Source organism: Strix aluco, chromosome 14 (genome assembly GCF_031877795.1).
Source record: "Strix aluco isolate bStrAlu1 chromosome 14, bStrAlu1.hap1, whole genome shotgun sequence".
NCBI classification, from domain to species: Eukaryota; Metazoa; Chordata; class Aves; order Strigiformes; family Strigidae; genus Strix; species Strix aluco.
This window is the reverse complement of record NC_133944.1, coordinates 15,081,746-15,095,357: the sequence shown is the minus strand read 5'-3', so window position 1 is coordinate 15,095,357 and position 13,612 is coordinate 15,081,746. Positions and strand designations below refer to the sequence as shown.

At 36.8% G+C, this 13,612-nt stretch overlaps 1 protein-coding gene across 2 annotated transcripts in view; it reads left to right on the top strand.

Moving 5' to 3' along the window:
- NETO2 (neuropilin and tolloid like 2) overlaps positions 1 to 13,265 on the top strand; it is a 35,042-nt gene extending 21,777 nt beyond the window's left edge. For both annotated transcript variants that reach the window (XM_074839843.1, XM_074839842.1), the window contains exons 7-9: positions 1,426 to 1,654; positions 7,661 to 7,774; positions 10,768 to 13,265. In XM_074839843.1, coding sequence (XP_074695944.1) covers positions 1,426 to 1,654; positions 7,661 to 7,774; positions 10,768 to 11,348 — 924 coding nt within the window. In that variant the 3' untranslated portion in view covers positions 11,349 to 13,265. The remainder of the gene's footprint in view (positions 1 to 1,425; positions 1,655 to 7,660; positions 7,775 to 10,767) is intronic.
- Positions 13,266 to 13,612: the final 347 nt, after the last annotated feature.

The window sequence follows — 13,612 nt, the reverse complement described above, 5'->3', positions numbered from 1 at the left end:
CGTCACCTGTCTTTTCCTGGGCTCTTTTACTGTGTTTCAGTAGAGCCTGTTAAGCGTATATGGGGGGGTATCTTTTTTTTTTTTCCCCACACAAAGGTAGTTGGTTTTGTTTTAGTGAATTCTTTAAAATTCAGTTTTGAAAGGCTTTAGCACTAGCTGAGGTTAAAAGCAAGATATGGCGAAATGGCAGAACAATAGGCAATATAGCAGAGTAAGCATGGTATTCACCTACCCCGTCTTCCCTGCTTCACAAACTAAACAAGAGTTTGAGATTCTTGTCGTTAGGCAGATACATGAAAAACCACACTGTGCAAAATGTCTTTAGCATCCATAGTATCAGCTGGAGAGGTAATTGTAAACTATCCAAAACACATACGTTCTAGACCCAGGCTTATGTGAGGAACATACTGAAGACCTCATGGATAGAGGAAGAGCACCTCTTCCCCATGGAGCAGGAGATCTCAGCCTCCACATGGATAGATTCCTTCTCTGTCAAAATAATGGCTGAGGAATTTTTAAAGATGGGCTTCACAGCATGTGTAGGTGACAGTTTGATCAATTTCCACTAGAATTTTGAGAATTCCAATAGAACCATTCAAGAGTTTAAAAAGCCCTATGATCTTTTCAGGTAATTCTAACTGAATTACAATCTTGCACAAGTTTCCTGCTCCAGCAAGTTAAATTATTTGCTTGCTCAAGTGCCATCTTGGTCTTCTAATTTCCTTGCTGCATATGTTCTACCACATATGCTGCCTTCTCTTGCATTAGATTTCTGCTTTTGGAAGAATTAAGATTGGCTTAAACTTATTAACTCTTCCTAGATAGCCAGCGTACCTTTCTTCTGCTTCCATTTTTATTCAAATTACTCCCAGCATCGTGGTTTATGTCTTCATAACACTGCTCTGGTTCAGTAATTAGCTTTCATTCTGAAGCAACAAATTTTAATTTCTTTATTTTACTTCAGAGCTTTTCTTACTAGACTCCTTCCCTTATATTTTAACATTGTTTTCATGAATTAAAAAGAAAAGAGAACAGTCAAAATACCATTAAAATTCTTTCAGCTCATTTATGTGTTTCTTGTATCTCTTCTAGGGTAATAGACTACACATTTAGCAGAGCTGCTTAGGGCTTTCTTCAGCCAGTGTGTTGCTTTTTACTTTTTTCCAAGGGGAGTGGAAATACATCAGAGTAAATTATTAAGTAAAGGTTGTTCTGGGGAGAGGGAAAACAGAAACAGATACTTAAGACAAACTTCAAATAATACTCCACATTGACATCTAATGAGAAAATGTAAGTTTAAGTGTGTTGTGAATTGGGAGTTACATGTGTAAGGGGACAAAACATCTTATTCAAGATTTGCTAAGAAAGAAAACTGTCTTCTCTGTATTACTTTTCCTAGAGACATTCATTTCTCTTTTCTAACAGATTTATTTGCGATTTCTCGACTATCAAATGGAGCATTCAAATGAATGCAAAAGAAACTTTGTTGCTGTATATGATGGAAGTAGTTCTATTGAAAACCTGAAGGCAAAGTTTTGCAGCACCGTAGCAAACGATGTCACGCTGCAGACTGGGACAGGCGTGGTACGAATGTGGGCAGATGAAGGCAGTAGACTAAGCAGATTCAGAATGCTGTTCACTTCATTTGTGGATCGTAAGTAGATTTTAAAGGGCCTATTCTCCTGATATGAGGGTACTTCAGGTATTTTAGCAAAAGCAGGAACACACGAAAAAGGTTGTTTCTGTTTCTTTCACATACTAGCAGGTAAATTAAATACTTACTTTATTAGTTATAAGTATGGTTCCTGAAGAAAGGCTTTCCTCCATTCATAAAAGGTTTATTTTTCATTTGATTTCAGTAATACAGCCCTAGGCTATGTCCTTCTCAGAGTTCTACAGTGATGAGCACAGACTTAAAGACAGCAATGGGACTGAAGTGTGCTCTCCCACTAGCCCCCATCTTCCAGTTCCCTGCCAGACCCCAGACAGGGTCTTCTCAAGCCCACACTGGATGTTCAGAAGGTTAGAAAACACATGTGACCCTGCAGAGTCTGGATCTTCTTCCTATCCACAGCCCTACCTTCAATTTCAGATTTGGAACTACACCCACTTCAGCTACACCTAAGCTGCTACCTCCTTCTCAGCCACACATGGCTCAAGACAATGCCACACATGCTGCCTTAGCAAAGCCCAGTTGTGTTGCACAACCATGAATAAGCAGTTAAATTCAGATTTAAGATGACTATATTACAGGCAGAGCTGTAAATGCAATCTGGATTTCTGTTTGGATTCCATAGCCTGGGTTAGAGATAGTCTTTTTTTTCTCATTGTAAATTAAGATCTTTCTTGAAAGCATGCTTTTTGTGAGATGTCTTCTAAGTGCTTTCTCTCTGAACTTAATGGAATTTTGTTGCCTTACATATTTACAAAGGACAACATTGTCCACATTGCAGAACCTGAAAATAAATGGTATTTTCAGCAGAAAAGTAGACTAAGTTTAGAACTGCAACGCAGATCTGAGATACATGGGGAGAGCTGAATAAAACATATCTGCCACTTCAGGAAGTCAGAACTATGCTTGTACTAAAGGTTTTCAAAAAGTTCTGCTTGAAGAACAAATAGTACAGTATTGCTGTCAAAGAAATAACTTTTTTTGACAGAACTAACAGGTCTGTAGCCAGTCATGAAAGGCATCCTGGTCACCACCTTGCAGAAAAGTTCAGGTTACAGGTAACAAGTAGATTTTATATTCTGTTCCATAAAACAGTGAAGTTTAACACAGGAGACAAGTTAATTTCTGTAAAACAATCTTTCTAAAGTAACAGAATTATAAAGGAAATAGCATATTGCTTACTCTGTGAACATGGTAGTAAGAAACAATTGCACGTTTCAAACTAGTCTATTGTTTAACCTACAGTAGGCATTTAATAAACTTTAGATACTGTGAATTTCAGTAAATATCAGTTTTAAGTACAACTTGCTTGCAAAATTTATAACTGCTTTTCCAGTAGCTTTCATTTCAATACAATTATTAATATTAGCGATAACGCAAGTTATTCCAGCTTTCACTCTAGAAAATGCTATGAGCTTTGCCAGGGAAATTATCCATGTATACTATAAATATTGGAGTGGGGGTTTTTTGTTGTTCTTGAGTTTGGGCTGGGGGGGGGGGGGTTGGGTTGGAGTGCAAGAGGTTGAAACAGTAACTACTCCTAAAGCAAGATAACTTTGCAAACTTAAGATTTTAAAGCAACTCAAAAATCATTGGCAGAAGAAAATCTGCAAAGGTACGTGGTTCTTCTTCTTTATCTTCTAACTTGAGATACTGACTTTCTTGGATAGGGTAATTGAAAAGTATGTGTCTGAAAAATGTTTCATGTATTTTTAAATGATCTAGTGATAAGCAATTTTTCTAACTGAAAAGAGTGAATCCATGCTTATCTTATTTTCAGATCGTTAAGCTATTTTTCTCTTCTGCCTTACTAATGATTTGTAATTATATGAAGCCAACCATGAAAACAATCAATATTTCTGAAAAGATTTACATAAATGAACTAATTGTGCATGACAGTCACCTAACACACACCTAGTGCTGCTTGAAGATTTGACTAAGTAATTCAGCTAACAGCAATGTTAAAAATCAATGTATTTGATTTCTGGCTTGATTCAATACATGAATAATGCTAGATACAAAGAACATTGTGAACATTGCGCCAGTCTTAGGCAGCTGTTATGAGAAGAATCCAGCTATGTCCTTGAAGGCCTGGACTAGAACCAATCAATCATTGTGACTTTTAGACTCTGTACTCCCCAAATAACAAATAAAAGGAAAATGCAGTCCATTTGTCCTGTCTTTATGAACTTGTGAATAAAAGCCATCCCCCAAAAATGTAAGGAGACTACACAAGAATGTGAAATAGAGACTGTGCTGGCAGATGGAGAAGCAGCACATTTGCATCATCCGAAAATACAGAAGCATGAAAAAAATTCCCCTGTTTAGGGAAATAAGAAAGGGAATGTGTCTTACATAATCATTCTTCCTCTGTGCCTCCAAAAGAACTACAACTCCATACAGATCCATACTGAAACACCAGCAGATACACATGGATCCATGACAACCACTCTGGACACGAATTTCATAGATCCTCCTTTATCTCACAGTCAAAAATATTTTAATAGATATTGCAGCCTATTACATACACAGCCTTTTTAAGCTATTCTGTTTAAATGATGATCCTATTTATTCTTTATGAAGTAAAGCTTGCCCAGTCTTTCCTTCCAAATTCAGAAGGAAAAACTACATAAGTCCTTTCTCCCGGTGGGCTAATAAGGCCAAGAGTCTTTTATTTTGTAGTCTGCATCATGAACATTTCTGTTTTAACTATTAGCCTTTCTCCCATTATATATGTATAATGGTTACAAATATTCAGTACATCTTCCTGTTTCTATGAATTGCTTTAGGTTGTCTGGCATACCTGTTTTCATATCTAAATTGATACTCTTGCATAAGTTTTAGCCTGTCATCATTTAGTCCTTCAGGGAGAAGGTGTGAATCCGCTTGGAACTGAATTGCGGCATAATTTTGGATGATGCTACATCATCATGTATCATGATTTCATACCATACTTACAGAATAATGCTTACATTGTGTTTTAAACCTTTAATGATGTGAATTGCCTTAGCATCCACTCTTGATTCATTGTAGGTCATACTTTGGCACAACACAGCAACCAGGTTCCTTTATGTTTTCTTTCCTAAACAGGAGCAGTTGATGAAACAGTGAAAGACATAGTTAAATCTGAATGTAGGAAAATGTTTGACTTTATTCTTCCATTTACCAGGTAATTACATGATTGAACTTAAAAAATGTCCTACTGAATCACATCTCACTGAAAAATGGCTTGGCCCTTGAAACAAAGTGGGCATAAAACTTTATTGAAAAAAGGCTGCTGATTTAGAAATCAGACTAGGAAGTCTCTCTGGTCAGGAGAAGATGAAGGTGAGCTGGTTTCCCAGGACCATATGCAGCCACTTGATGAACACCTCCAAGGATGGAGACTCCACAACCGCTCAGGGCAACCCATACCAGTCATGTCAGATGCTCCAAGTCCTTATCTTCATGCCATTTCCCTGGTTCCTCCCATATCTCTCTCATTCTGGTGACCCCAACACTGAGCATAGCACTCCAGATACAGTCTCGCCAGTGCTGAGCAGAGGGGAAGAATCACCTCCCTTGATCTAGTGGCAGTGCTCTTCCTAATGCAGCTCAGGATGCTGTTGTTTTTTTTGTTACAGGGGTGCATCGCTGCCTCACGTTCCACTTTTCTCCATGAGGACTTCCAAGTGTTTGTCTACAGAGCTGCTTTCCAGCTGGCTGGCCCTCAGCCTGTACACATATGTGGCTCTATTCCTCTGCAACAGCAGGACTTTGTGTTTCCCTTTGTTGAACTTTACGAGGTTCCTGTCGACCCATTTCTCCAGCCTGTCTCAAATGGCAGCACAACTGTCCAGCCACTTGTGAGGGTGCAGTCTGTCCCAACATCCAGGTCATTAATGAAGAGGTTAAACAGACTGGCCTCGCTGCTGACCCCTGGGGTTCACCAGTAGTGATGGCCTCCAGCCGGACTTTCTGCCTCTAATCACAACCCTTTAAGCCTGGCAGTTCAATCAGTTTTCAGTCCACTTCACTGTCCTCCTCTGTAGTCTGTACCTCATCGTTTTCTCGACAAGGATATTATGGGATACAATTTTGAAAGCCTTGCTAAAGTCAGGATATACAACATGTACTGCTTTCTCCTCATCTAAGCTAGTAATTTCGTCATTAAAGGCAATCAGGTTGGTCAAGCATGATTTCCTCATCATAAATTCATGCTGACTACTCCCAATGACCTTCTTATCCCTGATACATGTGGAAACGGCTTGCAGGATTATTTGCTCTGTCACCTTCCCAAGCATCAAGAGAAGCTTCCCTCTGTCCCATTCAGTAGTAGGCCCATATTTTCCTTGGCCTTTCTTTTGTTGCTGATATACTTGAAGCCCTTCTTGTTGCCTTTCATGTCCCTCACTGTATTAATTTCCAGGTAGGCTTTGGTTTTCCCAGCACCATCCCTGCACTCTCTCTATATTTCTTCCAGAACACCTGACCCTTCTTGCACCAAACATGACATCTCATTCATGACTGATAGGTGTGATCTATACCTTCCTAAGCATTGATCATATTTTAAAGCAGTGTTCTTCAAACAAAGTCTGCTTCCCAAACAATTACATTCTCAACTCAGTTGAGCGAGGAAGATACATGTGATAGTTACTATGACATTTTTAAACCCTGAAGTTACATAGGTAAACTCTTCCAAAATACACTCTAAATACATTCTGTATTAACGTTGAAACACTACAGCACTTGTACTACAATTAAAGCACAACTTCCTATATGGAACTTGTTGCCAAGGGTTAAACAATAACAGGAAGCTAATACAAAAGCTTAAAACCAACAAGCATAGGTTACCAAAATTCAGTGGAGTAAGAAATGGGAAGACAATGCATATTAGATTTAAGGAATGCAAATTCAGAATTAAAGGTTTGAATTATCTTTTCTCCTAGGCATAACTCCTCTTTTTGTCACTGAGACTCTGAAGCCTCACAGAAGGAATAAGCAAGAAACACACTGTATTCAGGACTAGTCACCTTCCTCTGCTCTACCCTTTGGGTTTCACATTATATTTCAGAGAATCCAGACTGCTCAAGGATAAATTCTTTCTGTGAAACCAAATAGTAGAATATCTATCACACATCTTTGCTGTTTAACATATAATTGACTCCACTAATAATAGACATAAAAATACCACATTACTGAGAGAAAAATCAATGTTTTCTCCAGTGCCCTGAATTCATAAAGAATTCCCTGTGTATGTTATACAACATCCTGAAAAGAATTATTACTATTTTTTAATATATTTTTCTAATGTCAAGGAACTATAACAAGCATTCATGGAAAGATAAAATCTTCAGGGCAACTTTCTAGTTAATTTATTTCTTCAAATTTCTAACTATGTATAGACAGATAGATAAAAAGCTAAACGGTACTCTCTCTTAATCCCTGCATTAGCTCTAACAGGAGGATCTAAGAGCTTTGATTCGCAAGCAGGAATGACTTAGATGTCTCTAGTTACTGAAATCTCTTCCAATTACTGAAACAGCCCTCCATAAGCTGAAATCTGATTTGCCTTAAGATATTAATGGGCTCTAAAAATGCAGATGTTCAGGAACAGCTTCACAACCAGCTATACCATCTAGATAGCAGATGCACAGCAGATTGAATAAATATATAATTGATGGCGAGCATGCGATTTTTAAGTATTAAGTTTTTGAAGACAAGCATTAAAGCCTTCTTCCATTATCTGTGTTATGTGACTGTCTCTACCTGCCACGCATTTTGAGCAAGAATGGTTTTTTTTGGAGCATTGATAATACACCTGAAAGCAACCACGTGAATAGAGAGTGAATCATGTGATAATCAGTGATGTGCAGGAAAAATTATTGGGTTTGAAACAGAGATAAAGGAGGAGTATGGATTTTTAAAAATTACAGGAATTTACTAGTTTTATTGCAATACATCAATTACTGAAAATTCCTAATGTTTTCTTTCTCTTCTTTCCTGCAGCTCCCTGCTCAGGCAACACTTACTTCTGCCATAGCAACATGTGCATCAATAATTCTTTAGTCTGCAATGGCATTCAAAACTGTGCATACCCTTGGGATGAAAATCACTGCAGAGGTAAATATAGTGCAAAGTATAACCTTTGTGAGCTAGGCTGGTCAGTTTGCCTTTCAAGGAAGTCATGAATGTCTTTTTCCTGGAAATGTGCTGAAGACAGCTATTCTACTAACCTCAGGAAGGTGTTCCAATTTTTTTATTTAAACTGCTCAGGAGACATGTAAGCATCCTGAATATTGATCTTACTGCTTTATAATTAAATTTCTTCCTCTTCACCATATACTCTCTATTTTAAAAGGATGTCAGCTTAATAGGAAATAGAATTTAGTGTTTTCCAGGTTGCATCCTATCAATTTCTAAATTCTAAATAAAGCAAGGATTGTAGGGACAGGTAATACCTTTTATTAGAGAAAAAAATATGGAGCTGGAAAAAGACAGTCAAGCCTTCAAGCACAAAAAGCCTTCCTTAGGGCTGAAACAGAAGCAACAGTCTTCAAACACAAATACAATTTTAAAACATTTGTTTTAAATTGTTAATCACAGACTATCTCAGAGTAAATGCAACTACTGCATATGGTGTGAGAAAGGGTGGGAGGAAGGAGAAATTGTTAGGAAGCAAGAAGTCATTGCTTATGGAAAACAGACACATATAAATCTCTGCTTCTAAAACATGGGGTAGGGGAGTATTGCTTAAACCATCACAACTACAGTAAAGACTCGTTTCAATATCAGGTTTCATAGGAAAAATTCTCATGATTTGCGGAAATTGTTATTACGCTAAGGCACAGATACGTTCACCTGTGCTTCAACAACTGAATTTTCAGAGTTGGGAAAAAAACAGTTTAAGGTCAACAATTTTTCTTGCTAAAAGAATAAAACCACAAATTTGAGCTTTGGGGGTTTTCTGACAAATAGAATGGCATAAATAGGACTGAACATAAAACTGAAAAATTTAAATAGGTACTCCATTTCAGAGAGAAATTGACCCTACAGGAAGAGTCAAAATCTCTATAGAAAAATCTTGCAATAAAATGGCTTTTCAACACACAAATCCAGCTTAATTTTTTTAAAATAAATATTAAAAAAACTACTTTGAAATTGCATTTTGGACAAACAAAAAACAACTTCAGACCACTAATAAATACTCTAATACTAGGTATATTATGGAAGCTTCTAGTTAACAAAACTGATCCATAACCCCAAGTTTTCAATGTAGAAGTAAGCTTCCTCTAAACAATCCTTAGCTTTGATAATATTTAGTGCTCCCTCTTAAGTGCAATTTCTAGATCTCTTTCCCATCTCTACCAACTGCTTTCTGTAATCTTGCCTAGGATCCACACTTCATGCACGTACCACAGTATTTAAAAAATGAATTCCTTAAAACCTTATTGCAGTGTGAAGAAGGTTTCTTTCCCAACATTTGTAAATTGCTGTATCTGGTGCTGAATAACATAGCATGTGTTATGTTGAATACAATGTAAATTCTGCTTTAATACCCACACAGCAGATAGAGACAGCTGAAGGCTGGATCCATATTGCCAGCTGAGGTAGACTGGAGGGAGACTGATGCAACCGAATGAGCAATATCTAGCCTTAAAAAGAAAGCTTCTCACAATTGTGCTCAATTCCTGCAGGCACCCAGAGTTCTCATTTAGTCCACATCAATAGCTACCTAAATCTGAGCATATTGTAACTTACCTTATGCCTAAGCCCAATGACACAAAAATTGATGGAAGAGTCAGTTGTGTGCAATTTCTTTTAAAAAAACAGAGAAGATATCACCTTTTGCGTAGCAACATTTTGGTTAGAGAATCTTCCAAGTATTAAGAAACCTAGATGCAGATGAGAGAACTGCCACAGCACTGAAATTCATGCCTCCCACAAAGTATGGTAACACTAAGATCTAAGGGACAAGGGGAGATATACTCCTTCACATTAAAGGTATAAATTTAACTCAGAATAAACAGTCTAAGAAGTAGAACTGTATTTCAGACATAACTTCTTATTAGCCAGTTCCTTGGGACTCTCTGTTTAGTATATGGATTGTTTAAAACAGCGTGTGAGGGTATATAACTCTCTCCATGCACTGTGTGTGGAGTACTTAGGGGCATAACACACATCCAGATGGCAGGAGCCAGATATCTTAAAATAATATGCAACATTTAGGCTACTACCTTTTCTTCTAGGTAGTCTTAAATGCTTTTCTCCCCCACTAGCGGATGTTGCAGTGTAGAATTCTTTTAGTCCCCTAGGACAAGTACATTTACTTAACAGAAATCCAACTGAAAAACTTTAATCTTCAAATAAGAATTTTAAATATGCAAAACCATCTTGTTCTGATGCTGCCATCTTGTGTGTTGTCACATGAAGTACTAGCCAGAAGTGCTGTATGATTTGCGTTGGTTTGTTCTCTCTTGCCTTCCCTTTTTTTTTCCCCCAACTGATTTGATTATTGGACTGTAAAAACTGGAATGTATCTTACGCTAAAGGTCCCTGTGTTGAAGTAGGTATAACAGACTTACACAACAGGCACATTCTTTAAGTTTCCAAGAGATATGAAAAAAAATAGTACAGTCAATCTTACATCATCGTTATGATATTTCACTTTTACAGAACGAGATAATTTTAAATTTAGGTTTCCTTCTACAGACCTGTTACTAGCAGGAGCAAACCACAATAAGAGAAGCATAATCTGTAGCTGTATAAACTCCTGTTTAACTTGCGGAGTTTGGAATATGAACTGATCAGTATAGGTTCAGGATTGAATCCACATCCCAGCTGAGACAGCATGCACTCGCCACAGAGTTCCACCTGCCACTGAACTATCACATGGCCACTAATGCAGACAGGGAATTAGGCTTGCTGCACAAATGCACAGATCCAGTATGATAAATCCCATTGACATACAGGTCTAGTCTCCAGTGCCATTAAGTCATTTCATTAATGCAGCACTTATGGTGGCAACCACAGTACAGCTTGCTTTGTTTTAATACATGATCAAAAGAGTGGAAAATAATAAAAGCCTTATCATAATCCTCACTTTTTCTTTGCAGAAAAGAAAAAAAGTGGACTGTTTGAACAAATCACCAGAACTCACGGAACAATCATTGGCATCACATCAGGGATAGTTTTAGTTCTTCTCATAATTTCGATTCTAGTACAAGTAAAGCAACCTCGCAAAAAGGTTATGGCTTGCAAGACTGCTTTTAATAAAACTGGTTTCCAGGAAGTATTTGATCCTCCGCATTATGAACTATTTTCACTAAGGGACAAAGAAATTTCTGCAGATCTGGCGGATTTATCAGAAGAACTTGAAAACTATCAGAAAATGAGACGCCCTTCAACAGCTTCCAGATGCATTCACGACCACCACTGTGGCTCCCAGGCCTCTAATATAAAACAAAGCAGGACAAACCTCAGCTCCATGGAACTTCCCTTTCGCAATGATTTTGCGCAGCCTCAGCCAATGAAAACATTTAATAGCACATTCAAGAAAAGCAGTTACACTTTCAAACAAACACATGATTGCCCTGAGCAAGTCATAGAAGACAGGGTGATGGAGGAGATTCCATGTGAAATCTATGTTAGAGGAAGAGAAGATACAGCACAAGGTTCATTATCTATTGACTTTTAATTTCCTAGTGAAGGTGGTATCAGTGTATATACAAGATGCTTGTGTATAATGACAGTGTATATATTAAAAGTGTACTATATTCAGCGTGTGAGATGCACACACTTTTAGCTTATTATACTTCATTTAAAAAAAAAAGTCTTCGTAACTAATTCTTGCTGAAAAATGGTGGATTTCCTCCCATCTTCCCATGCTACCTATCTAGTGGAGGAGTAAGACAGACTTTGCATGGAAATTCTAAGTTAAGGATATTGGAAGAAAAAAACACCAACTACTAATCATTGAACACTGGAAACAATGACTACTATTCTCTTCCTCATATCATTTCCTCTTCTTTAGACATCTGCTTTTCAAGACAATTTTAATACCTCAGTTACATAAATAAAAGTAGTTAAGTGCACCACGTGTATGTCAACATAGGTGTCTTATTGTATTTGTCAAATTGAAAGTAGAGTTAGTGTTAAGTGCCAGTTAAGACTCAAGAATTATGTTACAGCCATCTGTTTCATCTTGCCTACCATTTATATCGCCTTTAATTATCAGTTCCTCACTCTATGCTTTGTGAGAAATAAGTGTAAAGGATTACTGCCTTTTAAAAATACTGAGTTATATTAATTTTAGTACATTTGGAAATACATAATCTTTGCAGCTTTTTGTTTAAACACAAGTACTCATGTTATTCTAGATGCAGACTTACAACAGTTTTCTTTCAAGAAGGTTTAGGATTTTAAAATACTCTGCCATATATTATAGATCATATGGCTCACTGATTTCACAGCTCTGTAGTTAGAAAACAATTTTGTTCCTGCGTTTTCCAAGTATTTACATAAATAGACTGTACTGTACATTTGTCTCTTAAAATAGCCTCTTACTCCTTATTGCAGCCAATCTTCCCTACTGAAATCAGTGATGATACTTTTAGCTCATGTCCTACTTGCCTGAAAAGAACTGCTCTAAGCTCTGTGTGATTACCAGGTATATGAAGATACTGGAAACAAAGAAAAATCACAAAGCAACTCTTACTAACCCTTACGGAACCCTTCTTGTGCCCCTTGTTTCCACTTGCAAAATTGCACGTTTCATACCTTTTTTAATGGTGGTTTGGACCTAATTTTAAAATTTTTACAATATAAAAAAATTTATAAAATATAATAATTCTCATTGTGGTTTTTAAGCTTTTTATATAGTTTGATACTGTACAGACTATTTATTAATCCAAATCTAGCACCTGTACAGCAGGCTTGTTTCAGTGTCCCTATTGGCAGCTCTGAATAACATGCAGTGGCTGCTGCGTACATTGCAGTTTGCCAAGAATACTTAACATGACTTCCACACTAGCCTACACTTCATTCCCTGGTTTGTTTGGGTTTATTCTGATATTTTGTTTACAGGAAACCTTTCACTAAAGGTGACCTACCAGCTTGTACTAGGCATATCCTTTATTTACAAACATATGTAAAACCATAATGTTTGTTGTGCTGACTGTAGTACAGAAAAAAAATTAATATACAACCCTAGCAACTGAAAAATCTTTTCTTTAAAATAAAAGATGAACAACAGCTGTAATCACAGATTTTCATTAGAATGACAATTTTTTTTTTTTTTTTTTTTTTTACACAAATGCTTAGAATGTAAGAAGTTTAAGGGGAATAAAAGAAAAAAGGGTGGGGTGGGAATTGAGTATCTTCAACCCTGTCTGATGTCTAGAAAGACCTTAATGAGAAGCTCATGGGATAGACCCCTAAGGCTGTATCCTGGTGTCAGTTTCTGTGGTGGTCCCAGAATGTATTTCAATTTGAAAGAATGAAAATGGGCATTATTTTTAGATGCACTTCATGCAGAAGATAAGTGTAAAAAAAACTAGTTAATTTTGACTTGAAATTTTTGAATATTAATTAAAACATTTCTTGACAGATCTCATTTACTTTTCATTGATTTCAGTAATAAATATTTCACCATGACATATATGATACTTAATGTTATTTGTGACAGTCTGTTAGTTCCAGATTCTTTCAACAAGTAATATGTAGTTTTACACAGGTTGTTTTCGTCCATATAACTCTTGTAAGTGCTAGGTTTGCATGATTAAATTTTCTTTTTAAGGCATATTTGTCCATGTGATAAAAATAATGTGATCCCTATTCTTTGCTAAGTTATGTTGTCTTTAAACAGTAAACCTGTAATAATAAAACAAATAGCAAGCCTACAAAGTCTGTCAAGAAAAGGGGAATAGCTCTATTGACAAAGTTCCCAAATGGCCTGAATAA